General features: G+C 36.5%; 1 protein-coding gene and 1 long non-coding RNA gene across 26 annotated transcripts in view; one reads left to right on the top strand and one right to left on the bottom strand.

Annotated features, from left to right (window-relative positions):
* The window catches only part of LOC142225862 (uncharacterized), a 201049-nt gene extending 179495 nt beyond the window's left edge, over positions 1-21554 (top strand). For 16 of the 24 annotated variants that reach the window (XM_075295698.1, XM_075295699.1, XM_075295696.1 and 13 more), the window contains exons 4-5: positions 21200-21304; positions 21364-21554. In XM_075295698.1, the coding sequence (XP_075151813.1) occupies positions 21200-21304; positions 21364-21486 (228 nt within the window). In that variant the 3' untranslated portion in view covers positions 21487-21554. Of the gene's footprint in view, positions 1-8015; positions 8352-21199; positions 21305-21363 lie in introns of those variants that run through there. The other 8 variants (XM_075295694.1, XM_075295689.1, XM_075295685.1 and 5 more) reach the window with 6 other exon arrangements.
* Positions 9324-13838, bottom strand: LOC142223463 (uncharacterized). 2 transcript variants are annotated; one of them, XR_012718745.1, is made up of 2 exons: positions 13489-13838; positions 9324-9832 (listed from the first exon to the last, which is right to left on the bottom strand). It is a non-coding gene; the product is annotated as an uncharacterized LOC142223463 (long non-coding RNA). The 2 variants fall into 2 exon arrangements; XR_012718744.1 differs by lacking the exon at positions 13489-13838 and adding an exon at positions 9898-10005.
* Positions 21555-23006: the final 1452 nt, after the last annotated feature.

Genomic DNA, 23006 nt, shown 5'->3' with positions numbered 1-23006 from the left:
GACTTCGCAACTTGAAGGTGTATCTTGCAACGAACCCATACCGCTCTTGGTTTTAACTCTTTGGGCCACAGTTTTACAATTTTTATTTCATAAACAAAACAACTGTTTTTTTTTTTTTGTTTAATATAGGTTTATTTATTATAAAATAAAAGAAAAAAATAAGTTTTGCTTCAGGCTTTTAGTTAACTAACCACCGTAGTGGTTGCAACAAAATAAAATCAAATAAAACAAAAATTATTTTCGATTTTCTATAGAAATAAAATTTTGCAAAATAAGTTTTTTTAGAAAATATAAAAAAAAAATCCAAATCGGTCTAGATTTAAATATACGTATACATTTACAATAGTCTTTAAATTGTATATTATTTAATTTTAGCACCTTTTGGCATCGAAAAGTACATTTTTAATACATTTGTAATACTTTTTCGTCAACATCATTTATCATCCCTGTCTCTCCATCATAAGTTGTTGGAAAAATACACATTCTCTTGTTCTCTTTTCGCTCTTTCTCTCCATCGCTCAAAATTATTCACAAAGGTGATTGAATCAATCGCATGCTTAATTGGGAACGGAAAATTTTTCAATCACGTTTGTAATTGAAAATTATTTCTGAATTGATTAACAAATTAACTGAATCAATTAATATTTGAAATGGAAACGTACAACTATCAATCATTTTTTTAATTGGTTTTTATTCGGATTTGATTAAATAATTAATTGAATCAATTAACATGTTAATTGAATCCGTTTCCAAATTCAATTAAGTGTTTAACTGAAAATATTTCGCTGATAATTTTTTGTGTGTGGACCTGCCCTTCGAGTAAGCATGTTGTCGTTTCGAGAGCAATCTTGAATCGAAGGTTGATCGAAGATAAATATCTACCACCCTCTCCAGAGTCTTAAGACGGAATGAGGACAAGCTGATTGGTCGGAAATCCTTCCCACTCGAGTGAGAGGCTTTTCCCGCTTTAGATATGAAAACAAAAAGTCTGGAACCCTGGGACGTATTCTCAATACTGCTACAGTAATCCTTCCATTAGTTATGCTGAGCCCTTCTCATTTCTCGTTTATATTCTCTCAGATTCATCTTGTAAGCGTCCCAATCCTGCGGAGATCTGGTGGACTTTGCTTTGTTAAAGAGCTTCCTACAGGATTTCCTCATATTACTTAACTCTGTAGATCACCATGGTCGATTTTCCCGCTTGGCTTCCTCTAGGGCAAGCAGCTTTCAGTGAGATTTTGAAGGCCTTTCAAATTCGCTCCACGTTTTGTTTGATATCCTGCACAGTGCTTATATTTGTCTCTGGTATTTCTGGTATTATCATGTTGAACGTACTCCTATACCTATTCCACTCAGCTTTCCTCAACATTTGGGGGAAATATGGTCTTTGAAGTACGAACAGCCAATTTGAAATTGATGTAGCGATGATCTGAGAAGCTATGTTCCCTTAAAACTTGCCATTCAGATATCTTATCATTCAGTTCAGGAGAGGTCAAAATTGACGTCCAAAACCTATTGCATATTTTTGGCAACGTAGGTTGATGCGTCTCCCTTGTTGCACACCACCAGGTTAGTACGCAAAATAAACATACATACATTTTTTGCTTATACGAGGGCAGTACGGAAACTTCTTAGCCTAGCACAAAAGTATAAACAGAAAAAAGTTAAGTGTTTTGGAAACTTCCGTCGATTAACATTAACTAAAAGTACCTATTACATATGGGCACTTCTAGTTTTAACCGCTGAACCTTCTTGATTATTTTCCTTTGGTGAACTAACCAGATTGTTCCAAAAACATTAGCAGACTGCTTAAGTTAACGTTTTCCAGATCCGCCAGTAATCTGAAGCTATATGCTCCTAAAAGTTGCTTGCGCTTTACACAAAATGCAGGACACTCACACAAGAGGCGTTTAATTGATTCTTTTTCCTCCGCATCATGACAGCTCATACAATAGTCATTATACTTCGCGCCTATAGTTTTTGGAAAATCGCCTATCAGGCAGCGACCCGTTATAGCAGATATCAGGAGTGATATCTGACGTCTCGAGAACATTAGCATATCTAGTGTGCGGTTTAAATGGGGCCATATTTGCTTGGTGTCGTCACAGCCCTTGCAATTCTCCCATCGAACATTTGCCATCATAACAGCCTTTTCACGCAGCAAGAGCTTCCAGGTAGCCAGGGGCATACCAACAGATTCTAGTTCCCCTGGAATATGTAAGGTAGTCCCTAGCCTTGCCAACTCATCCGCTTCGAAGTTCCCCGGTTTGTTCCTATGGCCAGGCACCCATATTAGGTGAATATTGTACTGTTCAGCCATCTCATTGAGAGATTTGCGGCAGTCCATGGCCGTTTTCGAGTTGAGGAACACAGAGTCCAAGGATTTTATTGCAGGTTGACTGTCTGAGTATATATTAATGCCCACATTTTTTGGGACATTACTTCTCAGCCAATTCGCCACCTCTTTTATTGCTAATATTTCAGCCTGAAAAACACTACAGTGATTACGTAATCTTTTCGCTATTCGAAGTTCCAGATCATTAGAATATACTCCGAAACCCAATTGTCCATCCAATTTGGAGCCATCAGTGTAGAAATCTATATATTCTTTATTCCCCGAGGTCTGTGTGCACCACGCCTCATTGTTGGGGATTAGAGTCTCAAACTTTTTGTCGAAAAGTGGACTCGCCAAAGTGTAATCCACTACGTTAGGCACATCTGGCATTATTTTGAGGACCGAACTGTGACCGTAACTTTTTTTCCGACCACAGCGATAGCTCGCGGAACCGCACAGCCGTTGTTGCAGCTGACTGTTTGGCCAAAATCTCTAAAGGCAATAGATGCAGCATGACATTAAGGGAATTTGTTCATGTCTTGATGAATACGCCTGAGATACACAAACACGCCATATGCTGAACTTTGTCTAAACTTGTTGGCTGGTGAAGTGCCGGCCACCACACTACAACACCATATAGCATTATAGGTCTAACCACTGCCGTGTATAGCCAATGCACAATTTTTGGTTTTAGTCCCCACTTTTTTCCTATTGCCTTTTTTGCACGAGTACAAAGCTACCGTTGCTTTTCTCGCCCTTTCTTCACTATTAAGCTCAAAGTTCAGCTCCCTGTCCAAAATAACGCCAAATTATTTTGCACACTCACCAAAGGGAATTTCAATACCCCCTAAGGAAATGGGCCTAATCGTGGGAGTTTTGCGATCTTTGCAGAAAATGACTAGTTCTGTCTTTGCAGGATTTACCCCAAGACCATTGTCTTTCGCCCATTTCTCAGTCATCCGGAGGGCCCTCTGAATAATATCTCTGATTGTGGATGGGAATTTTCCCCTGACTGCTAGAGCCACATCATCTGCGTATGCCACCACTTTTATCCTTTCTTTTTCTAGGGTAACTAGAAGGTTATTTATAGCAACATTCCAAAGAAGAGGTGATAGAACTCCTCCTTGAGGAGTGCCTCTGTTCACATACCTTTGTATGTTTGCTTGTCCTAGTGTGGCTGAAATGCGTCTCTTCATTAGAAGTTCGTCTAACAGCCTAAGTATACATGGATCAACATTCAGAATTGTCAGTCCATTTGATATCGAGCTCGGATGGACATTATTTGATTGTTTATTCTTTGACAGATAGTGAGCTTTCAATAAAGCTGACTAGTTCATGTAATGCGATCTCAGTAGACCTACCCGAGTACGCATGCTGTCGTTTCGAGAACAAACTTGAATCAATGCTAGTTCTAAGATAAATATCTATCATCCTCTCCAGAGTCTTAGTCAGGAATGAGGATAAGCTCATTGGTCGAAAATACTTCGCCCTCGAGTGAGAGGCTTTCCCCGCTTTAGGTATGAAAACGACTTTTGTTTCCCTCCACTTTCCTGGGATATATGATAAATTGATACATCCTTTATATATCGCCGACTACCAGGGGATAATTTTGTCAGCCACTGCTTGTAACTCCGCCGGAGTAATTCCATCAGGTCCGGGGGATTTGAATGGTCCAAAGCTATTTAACGCCCATCTTATTCTAGATTCCGATACAATTTCCTCGATAGGAAACGACCGCTGAGCCACTGTGGCACCGCCAGAACCTGGCTCAACCGTCTGATTTCCAGGAAAATGTGTGTCCAATAGTACCCCCAGCGTCTCCTCACTGGACGTTGTCCAATTGCCCTCCGATGTTTTAATGAAACCTGGAGCGGAGTTGGTGGATGCTAGAACCTTCCGTAGTCTGGAAGCCTCGGACGTATTCTCAATACTGCTGCAGTAATCATTCCAAGAGTTATGCTGAGCATTTCTCAGTTCTCGCTTGTATCCTCTCAGATTCTTCTTGTAAGCGTCCCAATCCTCAGGGGCTCTAGTGGACTTTGCCTTGTTAAAGAGCTTCCTGCAGGATTTCCTCATATTACTTAATTCGGTAGACCACCATAGGTTAGGTTAGGTTATGTGGCAGCCCGATCTATCAGGCTCACTTAGACTATTCAGTCCATTGTGATACCACAGTGGTGAACTTCTCTCTTATCACTGAGTGCTGCCCGATTCCATGTTAAGTTCAATGACAAGTGACCTACTTTTTATAGCCGAGTCCGAACGGAGTTCCACATTCCAGTGAAACCACACAGAGAAGCTTTGAAACCCTCAGAAATGTCACCAGCATTACTGAGGTGGAATAATCCACCGCTGAAAAACTCTTTGGTGTTCGGTCGTAGCAGGAATCGAACCCACGACCTTGTGTATGCAAGGCGGGTATGCTAACCATTGCACCACGGTGGCTCCCTAGACCACCATGGTGGTCGATTTTCCCCCTTGGCTTCCCTCTAGGGCATGCAGCTTTCAGTGAGATGTTGGAGGCCTTTGTAATCCGCTCCACTGCGTGTTCGATATCTTGCACATTTCTCATATTTGTGTCTGTTATTTCCGGTATCATCATATTGAACGATTCCCTATACCTATTCCAGTCAGCTTTCCTAACATTTGGCGGAAATATGGTCTTGGTGGTATGAACATCAAATTTGAAACTGATGTAGCGATGGTCTGAGAAGCTGTGTTCACTTAAAACCTAGCACTCAGATATCATCTCATTCAGTTCTTGCGAGGCCAAGGTGATGTCCAAAACCTCTTGCCTGTTTTTAGTGACAAAGGTTGGGGCATATCCCTTGTTGCAAACTACCAGATAAGTACGCAAAATAAACTCTATTAGCGACTCTCCCCTTGTATCATTACTTCCCCATATACTTAGTATAACTACTTCCCCATATACTATGATGCGCATTCGCATCGCATCCCATTATGAGTTTCGTCTTTGTTTTCAGTGACTTCTCAACTAAGGTCTTAACGGCACATGGAGGCATCTCCCTGTCATGCCCCATGTAGACCGAAGATACCCAATATTTTACATTTGGCTATTTCTAAATTGGCAACGACAGTGTCTGCATTGCACATTGAAGGAAGCAGAAACAAGTTAAGCTCGTTTTTAGCAATTATACAGGCTCGATATACATCATTACCAGTATACTGCAATAGTTTGAACCCCGGAGTACTTAATTCACATATGTTGTTTCTATAAACATATGGTTCTTGAATAATAACTAACTCTATGTCCCCTTTCATCAGGAGAACTTTTAAGGCAGCACATGCATCCCTACAATGAGGAAGATTTATCTGAAGGATCCGTAGGACCATCGAGATTTTCAACAACCGTCACATCAGCCGCTTCAATCGAGTCATCAAGAATGTCCTCTTCAGAGATCTCGGTGACTCTCGCAATAACCATAGGTTCAACTTTGGTGAACTTTTTAGGCTGTAGAAACCTCCTCTCGCATATGGTATCTATCCATGTCTTCAACTTTGGTATCTCCCTCGACTTCGCAAGAGGATCCGCTTACTTCTGATTCAGACAGAGGCTAGTCCATTTCTGAATCTTTTAGCTGATTGTTTTTATATACCTTCATTTGGATATAATGAAAGCCATAACATACAAGGCCCTGAAATTTTGCTAGATGTGGCAAAGACTGAGTGTTCAATATAAACACTGCATGTCGTCTTGGTCCATCCACTTCATCCAAACGGCCAACCTTCCAATCACCTGTTGGAAGATCTGGATTGCATCGTGTCAGCCTATTTAAAATAGATTCAGGGTCAGAAGGCTTTGCAGGTATCCACGCATGTGCTCTAGGTCTAGCCGGTATGTCTTTCTTCTCGACTAACTCTAGAGCAACTCCTTCCCAAACTTCACCAATTAGTTTCAGAGCAGCTTTAAAACATTCTATAGACCTCTGGTCCTCAAATGCGACTAGCTTAAATCGTCCTTGATACCAACCAGCCTCTTGGTGTCGAGGATCTGGGCCGGGAAACTTTTGCAGCACCTGTGAGTAGACGACAGACAGAGCATTCTCAATTTCACCCCATTTTTGCTTTGGAACCATACCGTCCAACGCTCCTTTATTAATGATAGCCATCACAAGGCTGTCTTTAGCAACTGAGGCAAACGATCTTTGATCTCTTTTGGAGGATGACAGCTCATCCGGTGATCGTTCCCTTTTTCCAGTCTCAAGTATTCTTTGAGCCCATTTTAAGGAATCGCTTTGTTTAGCCGACAGCGTCTTGGGTCGACTGATCCTAACTTCTTTAGGATAAACAAAGCATTTCTGCGTTCCTTGAATCTCTTTCGTGAGGGATTATCTCGTTTTGATGTCGTTACCTTAGAAAAAGTTCGACTTGTCAGAATGTCGCTACCTGTCGACCCGTCTACAGGTCGACTAATTGGGCCTAACTCTTGGTCATTGCCCAAATGTATAACTCCAGTCGATACCCGTCCACTGGGCCCTGAAGTTAGCAATCCAGTGGATGACTTTGAATTTCGCTGCATGGTGGCTTAATATCCCACCACAATTGAAATTCTTAGTAGGTATCTATTACGATGAGTTTATCCGCTATTAAAAAAACACGTCCGTTCCGTTCGACGGTTGATAGAAATTTTTCATCAAGACAACGCACCAGCGCACAAGAGTGTTTTAACAATGGCTAAAATCTACGAATTAAAGTACGAGTTGCTTGACCACCAACCTTATTCTCCTGATTTAGCTTTCCAGTGATTTTTACTTGTTCCCAAATCTAAAAAAATTCTTCTCTGGCAAGCGTTTTACCTCAAATGAAGATGCAATTACAGTTGCAAAACACTATTTTGAAGACCTTGAGGAAAACTATTTTAATCAAGGGATAGAATTGCTAGAAAAGCCTTGAAGTTTCAGGAGATTATATTGAAAAATAAAAATATTTTTGAAAAACTGACTATTCTCTTTCATTGATAGGCTAAGAAGTTTCCGAACCGCCCTCGTATTTCATTGAAATATCTCTGGGATTTCTTTAGAAAAGCAACGTATTTTATTTGACATCTTGGACGAATACTATGCTGGAAGTGTTCAGAAACGAGTTGAAAGTGCGCAGAAAATACATTCGGGATGTTTTCTTATTTCAATTTACATTGAAAATAAAAAACTGAAAAACGGTTTTTATGATATTAAAAACACCGGTCCACCGAAAATGGAAATGGAAAAACCGGTCCACAGCTCATTCGGTGATCGTTCCCTTTTTCCAGCTCCAAGAATTCCTTGAGCCCATTTTAATGAATCGCTTTGCTTAGCCTTAGATGTGAATTAAAAAAATTTGTGATATTTTGCCAAATAAATAACGCTTGTCGGAAACGTTTGACCTCAAATATTTTAAAAAATTTGCAATTTTTCTAAGAGTATAAAATTTTATATAATATTTTTGAAGGTGCAGTTAATATACTCAACTAAAAGCTACTAGTTAGATCAGATCTTCCCCACCCAATTTGCTTTGCGCCCTCCAAGAACTGTATCGATTTTTAATTTAGTGTTTTGGCGGAAAAACTGAACATAGTACTCACATTTACATTAATTGTGGTTTCATTTTTTTTTTAATAACACTGAATTAGATTTAATTTTGTTTTGCATCCTATAATAATATATCTATTATTGTTTTACAGGTATTGATGAATGAGTGCCCAGAATTGCAATCTGTTGGGCAATTAAGTGGTTGGGCGTTAACACCAGACGATTTGGCACTTCTACGCGGTCTATTAAAAAGTGGAAACTCCAGTCTCGTCCTTACGCCAAATGGGTTTTTTCCGTGAGGCCTTTGGTTATCATCAGTCATGGCTAATAGGATAATCCGATAATTTAAGCAGACATTATGTTAACTTATAATAGTTACATATGACTAAAAAATTATAATATTTTCACTTAAAGTATAGTCAGAAAAGTAAAACGGTCATAATGAAACAAAAAGTGCCAGTTATCACTAAATAAATGAAATGAAAATATCCCAAAGATTTTTAAATTTTTAGAACAACCATGCACTGCAAACAACCATGCCCGGTTCCAAAGATTTTGTCTTTACACTAATGATTTGGGTATTGATTCGAGCCAAAGAATCGGAGAATTCTCTTTTAAATTTAAGGTTTGCGTACTTGATTCTAGGAAACAAATTTTGATATATACAATTTCAGCGTTTTCCCAATAAACACAAACGTTTGAAATATGCTAAATCTCAACAATTTTTCAAACATTTTTTCAAAGGATTATGTACATAGCCCACCGACTCGGTTTCCTCATTCGTTTTTCCAAAACATTTCACCGTTCACACCGGGTTGAGATGTTTTAGTTTGACAGTTACCATAAAAACTAGAAATTTACATTTACACGAAATTCACATATATGCAACCTATGTCCAAATAATTACAGCGAGCGCAAAGGGAAACATTTTTATGTTATTTTCACATGTCCATGTTCTTAAAAGCCTTCGTTTATTCTTTTTTTCTATGAAACTTATTTCAATATTTTGACATATATTTTGAATAGGGCATGTTATTCGGGGTATATTCCAAATTAGGTGGATTCACATTCTAAAATTGACGTGTTTTGGGGGAAAACTTGTGTTTTGAACTTGTTTTTTAGTATGGCGCTCCTTTTGAAGTGCTTATAAAGGAAAAACATTTCAAACCCCAAAACATGCTTGGTGAGAATACCGTATAATATTCAAGTTGAGAAATTGTTGAGAAAATCGCTTTCTCAACAAAAACAGACATTACCCTCAACAGTAAAATTCAACACATTAGCAATAATTTCTCAAGTGTTATCCTCAAAGTGAAATGCATCGCTACTCAATAATTTCGCAAACAATTTTCGATGCAAATTAATCGATCAAATTAAAAATTAGCAACCGTTGCAAATACTTTTCAACCAAAATTTGTATGAATGATATCCCCACTTCAAATTGAAAGTCAAAACCAAAATTCTCGAATTTTGTATAATTTATTCATTTTCGTCAAAATAAAATATATAATAATACACTACATAATACACTACAATACCAATTATTAAACACATCAACAAATAAGAACAAAACAACAAACCACAAAACTTTAAATAACATTATATGTAAACACTTTTGCATTGATAATTCGATTTCCTTCCTGTTGGTGTCATAAAACAGCATTAAAATTTATATGCGGGCAATTTGAAATTAGGAACGTACTGGACCGCGTGTTAGAATAGATTTCCAGCAGAAGGAATTCACAAAATATCCATTTTAAACTGACAATAGGATGTAAATTAAACTGGCGATGTGATGCACATTTTTATCCAGAAGTTGTTGATTGTAACAGTTTGTTGTTTTTACGAATTTTAAGTCGTTGCACTTTGAAATGTTTCTGGAAACATTTTCTTGTCGATAAGCCACTCATTTTTCATTGGTCAGCTTCTTAATGTTTGCAAGAATGTAACATCCAAAGATTTTAGTTTTCTGCAAAGAGATTTAAATTTAGTGACTTCTCTAAAGTGTTGATTTAATTTTTCATATTGATTAACCAATTATTATAAACTATTTGAAGCAGTTCCAGTTAATTGTCCAATATTTTTTCATCGGTCAGCTTTTTAATGTTTTCAAGAACGTAGAATCCATAATTTTAGTTTTCTGCAAAGAGATTTAGTGACTTCCTTAAAGTGTTATTTCATTTTTTATTTTATTTTATTACTATAAACTATTTGGAGTAAATTCAGTTATTTGTCTAAAATTTTCCAATTTTTTTATTTCTTCGAATTGACCACGAACTTCGTTGCACAAATAAGTATTGAAAGCCACATGGTTTTTTCGTTGCATTTTAGGGTAGTGTTTTGTCAAAATTTCCTCATATTATCTTCAACACATTTTCAAAGATTTCATCAAAATTTTGGCAAATTGGAAGTAATTCGCAAACAATTTGGAAATTTATTGAAGATGAGCTGTTCCAAGTCAAGTTGAATTTATGTTGAAAATTATATTTACACTCAAACTGAAAAGTTGTAGCATTTGAAAAACGCTCATCCTGTATTTATTGGATTTCTTCATATGCCATCAAAATCCTTGAAAACGTGTTAAGTACAACTTAAATTTCCAAATTCCGAATCGACTTTAATTAGAAATTATTCTATGTTTTTTTTTTTTTGAACGCTTTTTTGCTTTATAGACAATAAGTCAACAAATTTCATTATAACGTCTTCATTATTTTCAAGAATTTTTCAGAACTATTAAAGTCCGTTTGATGAGTTCAGACATATCTTCGAAAGATCCCCAGTTGATATAGTCTGCATATCCGAGACATGGTTTGATGACTCTATTACCGATATGATGATATCGGTGAAGGGTTATGAGATTTTTAGAGTAGATCGTAAAGGTTTTGCAGGAGGAGTACCTATTTACGCGAAGAAGGGAATAAATTGCAGGCCCAAGTTCACTTCCGACGGCATCGGATCAATAGAGTACATTTTCTTGGAGATTCGCTCTCTTGATCGGACTCTTCTGATTGGGAGTGTATACCGACCCAGAAGTAATATCGATATGGACCCTTTCATGAGGCAAGTGGCGATTTTTTGGCACAATACGATGAGATTGTGATTGCAGGTGATTTTAACAGCATCTTCTGATGAACGGACAATTGGTAGGAGATATGAGTTCTCTTGGTCTGTACTTGGTAAATACTGACACTCCAACACATTTCACGCAATTTGCTAACACCTTACTGGATCTCTTCGTAGTTTCTACTGAGGACAATGTTATCCACTATGATCAACTAACAGTACCTTGCTTCTCGAAGCATGATTTGATCTTTTTGACCTATAGGATAAGTGTTCCATATGGAACTGACACGTATTCCTACATGGATTTTAGGAACATTGACTATTCAGCTCTGCGGCGGCAATTTTTTCTTATAGATTGGTCATCTATATTGACTTTGACATTGACTATTCAGCTCTGCGGCGGCAATTTTTTCTTATAGATTGGTCATCTATATACTGCATCGATTCCCCTGATGATCAGTTGGAGGATAATATAACATCGCTCTTTGATATAACCGTACCGATGATTACTAGGACAGGAGGGAGGAAAGGTAATGGCTGGTTCACCTCTCATATCAGGGAGCTGAACAAACAAAGGGATTTGAGGTTCGCCCAACGGAAAATCCTCAGGTCTACTGAGGCCCACGACGAGTTTCGTGTTGCTCGAAAAGCAGTGAATAGAGAGATCTCTCGGGAGAAACGTAAGCACTTCGAGAGAGTTTGGGAACCCTCTAGGTTCAGGTAGCAAGACTCTAAGGGATATTGGTATTGGCAAATGTGGTAGAACGGTTGATCCATCTATCGATCTTGATTCCCTTAACGAAACCTTTTCCATCTTCCCAATTTCTTCTTCGGATCTATCATATTATGATACACCGAATACTCCATTGGAATCATCTTTCAATTTTGAATGTGAAAATCGTTTGCAGTTGGCGCGGACAATATTGATCCGAGATTTATTAAGATTCTTCTGCCGGAACTGATGCCTTACTTGACATATGTATTTAATTACTTTATTACTAGAAGTATCTTCCCTGATCGCTGGAAAATCGTCGGGATAATACCGATTCCGAATAAGAACTCTGATTATAACATAGACCAACTGCTATACTGCCATATTTATCGAAAGTGTTCGAACACATATTGCATAGACAAACCACATCACACGTCAGCCGCAATAATCTTCTATCGGATCGGCAATCTGGTTTTAGGGCTCATCATAGCTGTACTTCGGCATTAACGGATATGGCTGAGGACATCAGAGAGTGTATAGACAATGGTGATATCGGACTATTTGCCCTGCTTGATCATTCGAAAGCTTTCGACTCGGTTAATCATCACGTCCTGCGACGGAAACTGTCAGGATTTATGAATTTCTCGGTGTTCTCTTCACGCCTAATATCATCTTATCTCAGTGACAGATCGCTGTATGTTCAGGTTGGTCGGAATAGATCTATGGCACTGTTAATTTGTGCAAGGTGTTCCGCACGGTTTTATCTTAGGACCTTTACTATTTTCTATCTATGCGAATGACTTGCCGGATGTCTTAATTCATTGCAAATCTCGGATTATCAAATCTACCTGAGCAGTAGTCCAGAAGAGTTTGGTAGTTGTGTAGAGATTTAATGAGGATTTGCGAAGAGTAAACATATGGGCGCAAAGGAATGGCTTGTCCCTCAATGCGACGAAGTCCAAGCGTCTGGTAGTCCAAAAGCGTGTCAATCGGATGTCACTAGCTCCCTACATTCATATAAATGACGAACCTATTGAGATTGTCAGAAGATATAGGAATCTTGGTGTTATGTTTAATGATTCTTTAACGTGGTCAGACCATATAACCATGATCTGTGGTAGGGCATTTGCCGCTCTCAGATCTCTTTGGAAGACACAGAGATATCTACCACTGAGAATCAAACTACTCTTGGCGAAGACCTACTTAATTCCGGTATTGACATATGCGTGTGAAATCTTCTCTAGCTGTGATGCCGGAAATTTAATGTTTCCGTTAATGCAATTGCACGGTACGTTTTTGGCCTCAACAGGTATGCCCATATGACTCCGTTCTCAACCAAGATATTGGGGGTCAATTTTGAGAACTACCTGAAAATTCGTGTCTAATTATTTCTACATAGGATTATTACGAACAGGGAACCTGATCATCTATTTAATAGATTACGCTTTAGTGCATCTAGTAGAAGCGGTAATTTGATCCAATTACGCCACAGACATGTTATATCGGAGTGGCAATTCTTCATCCATGCGATTCGTCTCTGGAACATGTTACCTCTAAATATAAAAACAATTACAAGCAGAGCACAATTCAAAAGCAAACTTTTTATCTATTTTCTTTAATATTGACATATTTAGCAATAATAAGTAAACTACACTACACTTCTTTTTATATTAATTATCATAATTAATTATCATAATTTTATTGTATTTTAATTGGCAATAAGATTCATATAATCTCTAGAAACGTTTATAAATTGACCCTGTTTAAGTTAACATTCAATTTTGCTCTTTTACTTATGCTTGTTATTTCGTAGAAAAAATCATGTAATCTTAACCATAATTTGTACATACCGTTCTAGTTTATATTTCACTCGTTTGAGAAATGGACAATGCAGTTACTACTCGAATTGTGTGGCATATGCTTGAAGTATTCGCTTGTGTATTCGTTTCAGAGGTTTGTTGCACATTGTGAACCAAAACAAATAGAACCCAGTAAAGAAGCACCAAACAATGTTTTGAAGTATTCGAATGTAATCGGAATTCCAAATCCATTCGTTTTATAATTTCCATTTCCGTGTAAACGAAGTTATTTCGTTTTCTCAACTATAAGAGTATGCTACACACACACATACACACCATTCCTATTTTTTTTATTGTTGGCACATACAATAAAAAGAACAGACTCGCTCACAGCTAGTCTTGTGTCGTTCCGGAACGAACTAGTTCCAATGAACGGTTCACTAAAAGGAACGACTGTCACTAGTTCCATCTCTTTCGTTCTCATCGTTCCTTTTGTCAATTCCCAATAAACACAAGCATTGGAGAAATGCTTATATTCAATACACATTCAAACATTTCTTCAAAGAATTAGATTAGAATTCAATTTGAGATATTGTTGAGAAAATCGCGTTCTCAACAAAAAACAGACATTACCCTCAACAGTAGAATTCAACACGTTAGCAACAATTTCTAAACATATTAGCAACAACTTTTCAAACTAAATTTCATTTTAATGCTTCAAACCTATTGGCAAATTTGTTGAAAGCGAGCAATTTGCAAGGCCATTTGAATTAATGTTGAAGATGGGATTCACTATCAAATTGATATGGCGTTACCTATGAAAAATGTTCATCCTTGTGTTTTTTGGGTTAGTTTTATTTTCAATTTACGCTCCATCGTTCCTCGGATCGCAGTTTGAGTTTTTACTTCTGTTTGAGCTATTTGCCAATTCATTCATTTTGGCGCGTATGTATTTAAATCATTGATTGATATGCTGCTATTTAATAGAATCATTAATTCCATCTCAGGCTCTTCACAAACGACAAAAAAATCCTAATTTCTTGCAATGAATAATTTTGCACAGAGTATAGTATTATTCAATCCAAAAATCCATCCAAAGAGTTCTGCTTCCTGAATTTAGTTACTTTCTTAAATTTTCCATTCCTTTAATTTTTTTCTTACTATATTACTATAAACTATTTGAAGTAATTTCTCTCAATGTTCCATATTTTTGTATCTTTCAATTGACCATGAACTTCGTTACACAAAGTAAACAAACAATGTAATGTCTGTCTTTAGTAGATGACAGTGATGACAAATATACAAATCCGGAACGAAAAGGAACGATGGAAGGAACTAGTTCCTTTGTACAAAAGGAACGATGCGTCCGAATCACTACGGTGAACGATTTTGCCCAAGACTACTCACAGCCTGCATTCATTGACTTCTGCCAATCAACTGATCGACGATTGTGTTACCTGCGTGAAGATAGCGACGTCGCTAACTTTCGATAACAGGGTGACACAGAGACGACGAAAACTGAATAAATATAAGACGGACAGACAGAATATTTAATTAAATTTATGTATTTCCGTGCATAAAAACAACGATTTATACACAGAATATGGTAGAGAACACTTTTACTTACAATTTGGTGTGCCACATGTGCTTGTTCAATGTTATTTAGCTTGGTTATTACTGGGTACTCTTGGTCAGGACACTATTTCCCATGTGGAGTCCAGGAATGGACTTCGTACACAAAAGTGACAACGGATATTGATAGAGGGCATCAATACCTACAATCTGGTATACCACATGTATCTGGGAAACTCCGAGTGTAGAACAAAACTTTCCAGAAACTGTTGGACGCACTGGTGGTCAGGACAGTATTTCCAGCGCTAAGGCCAGGAATGGACTTCGTACACAAAAGTGACAACGGAACTTGGTAGAGGACATCAATACCTACAATTTGGTATACCACATATACCTGGGAAACGCCGAGTGTATAATAAAATTTTCCAGAAACGGATGGACGCACTGGTGGTCAGGATAGTATTTCCAGCGCTGAGGCCAGGAATGGACTTCGTACACAAAAGTTGCAACGGATATTGAAAGAGGACGTTATTCCCTACAATTTGGTATACCACATGTATCTGGGAAACGCCGAGTGTAGAACAAAATTTTCCAGAAACGGCCCCCCCTTTTAAGTTCTGTTTTCCTTTTCGTGTTTAATGTGTGGGCAAACTATATTAGGGCTGTTTTCTTTTAGCACTGGATGCAACATTTGTATGGGCTATCCAGAACATCGTGGCACCGGTGTTCTACCCGGAACATCTCATCAGTGCAAGTCGCGCCGGTGTCGCCAGATTCTATTTTGATAAACTGACGCTTCTTCGATTCACAATAGCAATATATTGTTACCAATTTATCGAAGAACATGAAATTCAAAGTGGTACAGTGTCATAAATAATCGCACGAGTAAATATTCATTACTATTTGAGCATTTCATATATTAAAAATATAAGATTTCACTTCTTTTCTGTGATTGTTTTTGAACAGCTGATGACAGTGTTGCATATTTTTGGAGATGTCCTGGATAAACGAGTACTCTGTTTTCTTTTAGTTCTCGACGGCTTAGAGTATCCAGTGCTAAAAGAAAACAGCCCTTTTGTATTATTGATGTTAGTGGTAGTGATAATTAACCAACTTTCCAGTGTTCTACTTTGTTTATTTTTATAAAAATTGAAATATCTTCTCACCGAAATATCAACAAGTAACGCGACCATTTATGTAAATAATGTATGCAGTTTGCACTTATAATTTGTGCCACAACCTTTTCAAAGGTGTGTTGTTTACTTCTGAAGGCCGGAATACAAGAGCCCCCAGGCGAACACGTCTACAGGTAACAGTTGTTGTTCTGATATGGAAAATATGAAGTAAATATATATATTAAGGTAAGCATTAAGTTCGAGTTAAACCGCTAAAGTGAAAACTAAATCAGTAACAAAAGGCTCAAAATTACACATATTTGTTGCAAATTTTATTATAACTTGATGGGGAATAGAGCAAAGCAGTTTTTCACAAAGTTCGTATTCCATAAAATGGATTATTAAAGAAAAGTAATCGTGCCAAAATGTGCACCATAAAATAAATAAAAATTATTGGTTTTAATACTAAATATAACAAGTTTTTAATTATCCTATATTTTAACGTTAATGTTCTTCATCTTCCAGACCCATTTTTTGGGAAGTTTTGCCCAAATTATTCTTCAGAATATTTAAATTATCTATTTTGTTTATATTTTCTTCAAGATATATCGATGCCCTCATTCCAGAGTACGCTAAGTCGATTTAGCATGTTTTGATGGAGTTCGCTGTTTTTATTCGGATTGCATCCTGTCAAAAGTTCGAATTTATTGGACATTTAGGACAAAAGTTATGGTTAAGATTGTATTTAGCCTGTGACTAAAGTTTTAAAAAGTGTTCAATCCAAAAAGGGCAAAAAGCTTTGTTCACTATTTTGAGTTCGTACGTACTAAAAAAATGTAACAAATATGATTTTAGAACCGAATATTAAGGAATTTCTATCTTATACGGGTTTTGAGAAATTTCAAAAAACAAAACTTTGAACTTGTTTCCTGTAAAAATCACTTTTTAGACTTAGCGTACCATCATATTCCCAGCTGCGTGCACGCACAAAAAAACATGTTTGGACATAGTTGCCGCATCTATTTAATGCTTATCTAGAGCATGTATTTGTCGCGAAAAACCATGTATTTTGTCTTTGTAAAAATAATTTTCGAGCTGAGAAAAATGTATGCTGGCAATAACCATTTAAATGGTTCTCAAATGCGGCAAACATGTTCTTTATTTAAATGATAGACCATTACATGGTCGAAAAAATTATGTACCTGACCATTCAATGTTTTAAGTTTTTTGCAGGGAAAAAGGTATTTTTGTAGGTTACATACATGGTACACATGGTCTTTATGGCCATAAAGACCATGTAAATTTTTTCGTAACCATTTAATTTTTTTAACTTTTTTACAAATGTGCAATGAATTAGTTCATAAATAAATAAAGTAAATTTTGTGTTTTGTTTTCTCAAGATCAAAACATTTTAGGTTGTAACCATGTGACGACGAAAGTCGCTAACGCTCGTTTTCCTCCCCACTGAGGTGTTTGTTATGTTTTGTTATTGAATTTTATTTGTTAAATAGTTTTTTTATTTTTATTTTGAATTATTTATTTAATGAATTTACTTTTTTATATGCATACTGAATTGAATATATAAATGAATTTGGTTTCCACATAAAACACTGATTGCTTTTAATACATGAGTTGTTAATAGCTAGGGAATACTCTTCTGTATTACCTGTCCTCGTTGCTGTTTACTTTCTCTAAATTGCCTACCCTCGTTCTTGTTTACAATATTGTCCACCATGCACCGTTACCTGCCACGCACCTGAGTTGTAAACAAGTAAGGTCAATGAACATTCAACCAAATGCATAAGCATTAGCTATGATCAACGCATCAACATACCAAACAGCGAACAACCAAACAAACATAGGGACAATGCATCGATCAACAAGTGGACAAAGTTAACAACGAACAAACAACCGCACATATGCTTATGCAGTGGGCAGCCAATGTATATCAGCATCAAAGGCCTGCACAAGCCTATTCGAAGTAATCTATTCTAATTCTAGTGAAGGCAATACACTCCACGAATACTTCGATTAATGAATAAAACAAAACCACTGTAAAGCGATTACAGTGGCAAGCATTGCAGAGCCATCACATTCAAAAGGAATCGTTTTCAGTTCTTTTCAATATTGTCCTGTGCCCGTGTAATAAAAAAATAAAAATGATTTCTCTTTGTCCAGATGTCGTTGCTGGCATGGTGGCCCAATAAACACAAACGTTTGAAAAATGCAAAATTTCAACAAATTTTCAAATATTTTTTCAAAGGATTAGTGTAATATTCAAGTTGAGAAATTGTTGAGAAAATCGCATTCTCAACAAAAAACAGACATTACCCTCAACATTAAAATTCAACACATTAGCAATAATTTCTCAAGTGTTATACTCAAATTGAAATGCATCGCTACTCAATAATTTCTCAAACAATTTTCAATACGAGTCAAATTAAAAGTTAACATCCGTTGCAAATACTTTTAAACCAAAATTGGTATGAATGATATCCCCACTTCAAATTGAAAGTCAAAGCCAAAATTCTATGAATTATGTATAATTTATTCATTTTCATGAAAATAAAATATATAATACACTACACTACATATTACACTACAATACCAATTGAAAAATAATAATCTTACTAAACATATCAACAAATAAGAACAAAACAACAAAACTTTAAATATCTTAAACATTATTTGTAAACACTTTTGCATTGATAATTCGATTTCCTTCCTGCTGGTGTCATAAAACAGCATTAAAATTTATTAATATGCGGGCAATTTGAAATTAGGAACGTACTGGGCCGCGTGTTAGAAGAGATTTCCAGCAGAAGGAATTCACAAAATATCCATGTTAAACTGATAATAGGATATAAATTAAACTGGCGATGTGATGCACATTTTCATACAGAAGTTTTTGATTTTACCAATTTGTTTTTTTTTTTTTAACAATTTTAATTGGTTGCACTTTGAAATCTTTCTGGAAACTTTTTCTTGTCGATAAGCAATTCATTTTTCGTTGGTCAGCTTCTTAATGTCAGCAAGAATGTAGCATCCAAAGATTTTAGTTTTCTGCAAAGAGATTTAAATTTAGTGACTTCTCTAAAGTGTTGATTTAATTTTTCATATTGACTTACCAATTATTATAAACTATTTGAAGCAGTTCCAGTTAATTGTGCAACAGTTTTTCATCGGTCAGCTTTTTAATGTTTTCAAGAACGTAGAATCCATAATTTTAGTTTTCTGCAAAGAGATATAAAGGGTGATTTGTTAAGAGCTTGATAACTTTTTTTTTAAAAAAACGCATAAAATTTGCAAAATCTCATCGGTTCTTTATTTGAAACGTTAGATTGGTCCATGACATTTACTTTTTGAAGATAATTTCATTTAAATGTTGACCGCGGCTGCGTCTTAGGTGGTCCATTCGGAAAGTCCAATTTTGGGCAACTTTTTCGAGCATTTCGGCCGGAATAGCCCGAATTTCTTCGGAAATGTTGTCTTCCAAAGCTGGAATAGTTGCTGGCTTATTTCTGTAGACTTTAGACTTGACGTAGCCCCACAAAAAATAGTCTAAAGGCGTCAAATCGCATGATCTTGGTGGCCAACTTACCGGTCCATTTCTTGAGATGAATTGTTCTCCGAAGTTTTCCCTCAAAATGGCCATAGAATCGCGAGCTGTGTGGCATGTAGCGCCATCTTGTTGAAACCACATGTCAACCAAGTTCAGTTCTTCCATTTTTGGCAACAAAAAGTTTGTTAGCATCGAACGATAGCGATCGCCATTCACCGTAACGTTGCGTCCAACAGCATCTTTGAAAAAATACGGTCCAATGATTCCACCAGCGTACAAACCACACCAAACAGTGCATTTTTCGGGATGCATGGGCAGTTCTTGAACGGCTTCTGGTTGCTCTTCACTCCAAATGCGGCAATTTTGCTTATTTACGTAGCCATTCAACCAGAAATGAGCCTCATCGCTGAACAAAATTTGTCGATAAAAAAGCGGATTTTCTGCCAACTTTTCTAGGGCCCATTCACTGAAAATTCGACGTTGTGGCTCGTTAGTAAGTCTATTCATGATGAAATGTCAAAGCATACTGAGCATCTTTCTCTTTGACACCATGTCTGAAATCCCACGTGATCTGTCAAATACTAATGCATGAAAATCCTAACCTCAAAAGAATCACCCTTTACATTTAGTGGCTTCCTTAAAGTTTTATTTCATTTTTTCTTACCTATTTTTATAAACTATTTGGTTATTTGTCTAAAATTTTCCATTTTAATTTCTTGCAATTGACCACGAACTTCGTTGCACAAATAAGTATTGAAAACCACATGGTTTTTTTGTTGCATTTTATGGTAGTGTTTTGTCTAAGTTTTCTCATATTATCTTCAACACCTTTTCAAAGATTTCGTCAACATTTTGGCAAATTGGAAGTAATTCGCAAACAATTTGAAGATGTATTGAAGATGAGCTATTTCAAGTCAACTTGAATTTATGTTGAAAATTATATTTACCCTCAAACTGAAAAGTTGTTGCATTTGAAAAACGCTCATCATGTGTTTATTGGGGGCATACGCGCGGCTATGACTCGCCGGATGGTATGGGTTCTTGACATCTTTCCAACATTACACAGCAACAAAGAAAATAAATAACATGCCAGGCTGAAGATCGAAATGTATTAAAATTACGGAGATTTGAAGCCCGAAAGAGAGAGGGAACATACATACCTACGGGAAGAAATACTTACTTGGCCGAAGACCTGCCAAAACCAACCCTCCCTCTGGAACATTGTCCCACCATAGCAACTGATCAAATCTGTTAGTTGCCCCATACATACCTTTTCGTCTACTTGCCCCCTTCCTGTCCCCTTGTCAACCCTTATTTAAAACATCATGTAATTAGATTAACATTACACTAAAATTCATTGTTTTAATCGTGGCGTGATTCTAAAATATTACATAAAAAATCATATTAAGATCCAACATATGTAAAAAGATTAGAAAAACATGTGTAATATTAGCGAGATACATTAAAAATTCATATCTAATTCAATTGCGATGTTGAAAACGGCCATCTCCAGTTCGCCATATCAATATTCCAGCGTGAATTTAGCAGTAGAAAATCGGTGTATCCTGGTTGCTTATCCGTCCGTCAGTCCGTATGTCGCGTCAAGAGTAGAAGTAAAGTATGACTATTTTCGTATGAATAGTTTTCTAAAATAAAAGTCTCTGTTTTGTTTTATAGATGGCAATCATTGCAGCCCAAAGGGACGACATTTTAAAAATAACCAGGAAGCAACATAGGCTACAGGATAAAAGACAAGTATATGACAAAATGCCTACCCATTCTAAATTTAATCAACTTTAGTATTAAGTCATAAGCAGGATACCTGGAGGACACCGCGGAGCGCAAGTACCGAATGACGCAAATCCCAAGATGAAGCAGAGGAGGATGAGCCGAAATTTAGTCTTTAAGTTTAAGTTCAATTTATTTTATTTTCGAATTAAAATTTTTGTGTTTAATAGTTATTTTACTTCTGTTCGTATGTACTTTAGATTTCAGACTCTCAGTTCTAATATAGGCTTTTGGTTTAAGTTTAAGTTTAAGTGTTTGATATTAAAATAGTATTTTACTTCATGAAGTTCTTTCCTTTTTTTGTTTTTAAGTTCACTTATAAATGTCCACAATTCCACTTCTATTTTTAGCTCCTTTTTTTACTTGAAAACTATAAGTTCAATAAAATACAATTCGTTTCAAATAAAAAAAATCATTTAAATTTGTTCCACCATTATATATATAAATATTTTTCCGATATTTCGATACTAAAGTTAGTTAACTCGTTTTGTTTTCCATCACGAAAATGTATAGTATTAATTTGAATGTATATTCTCGTTGTATTCTTATAAATATTACACTCGATGTATATAAAAATCCAATAAATTTATCACTTTTTTGTGTCTTTTATTTATGTCGGGAGTTTTTCGATCACTGTTCCATTTTCTTTAACTAGTGTTGGTTTAGGTTATGATGGCTGGTATTCACTGTGCCGATGGGGTTATAATTTTCCGCACCGCTTCAGGCTCCGCTTCAGGCTCATCCCTCGAAAAATGCCAATCATTTTTTCGCTTGTCAGTCGCCATTCAAAAACTCCATTTTTCCTCAATATTTCCAGTGATCACCATTATGATGACCACAAAATGACTGACAATCCCAAATAAATACCAAACGTCAGATCAATCAAAGGAATCAATTAAACACCTCTTGTGTGAGTGTCCTGCTTTTTGTGTAAGGCGTTAGCGAATTTTAGGAGCATATAGCTTTATATTACTGGCGGACCTGGAAAGCGTTAACTTAAGCAGTTTGTTAATGTTTTTGGAGCAATCTGGTTGGTTCCACAAAAGTAAATAATAGAGAAAGTTCAGTGGTTAATACTTCATTCACATTAGGCTCGAAATCTATTAAAAGTTGATTTGAAATCCCTTATTTATAAGGCAAATGACAGTTGAAATCTAGTTAAAGTGGATTTTGGAAGTGTAATGTGAATGAGGTATAAGACTAGAAGTGCCCATATGTAATAGGTACTTTTAGTTAAATGTGGTATCACAATGGACTGAATAGTCTAAGTGAGCCTGAAATTTAATCGGGCTGCCACTTTAACCTAACCTAACATTCCGTGAGCATAGTCACAGTCCCCACAAACCACACATGGATGAACTACCACACAGGCATGCCCCCAAAAATCCTGTCGGAGACACACACCAGTAGCTGTCTACAATTCGTGTAGTATAGCAACGGCCAACAAGCAAATATAGGAAAGAATCAAATGCTTGACCGACGACAATAATTAATTTCTCATCCCCCAGAGGGTTCACGGAGTCATTGACAAC

This window comes from Haematobia irritans, chromosome 2 (assembly GCF_050003625.1).
Source record: "Haematobia irritans isolate KBUSLIRL chromosome 2, ASM5000362v1, whole genome shotgun sequence".
NCBI lineage: Eukaryota > Metazoa > Arthropoda > Insecta > Diptera > Muscidae > Haematobia > Haematobia irritans.
The sequence above is the reverse complement of the archived record's forward strand: the minus strand, read 5'-3'. Positions and strand labels throughout refer to the sequence as shown.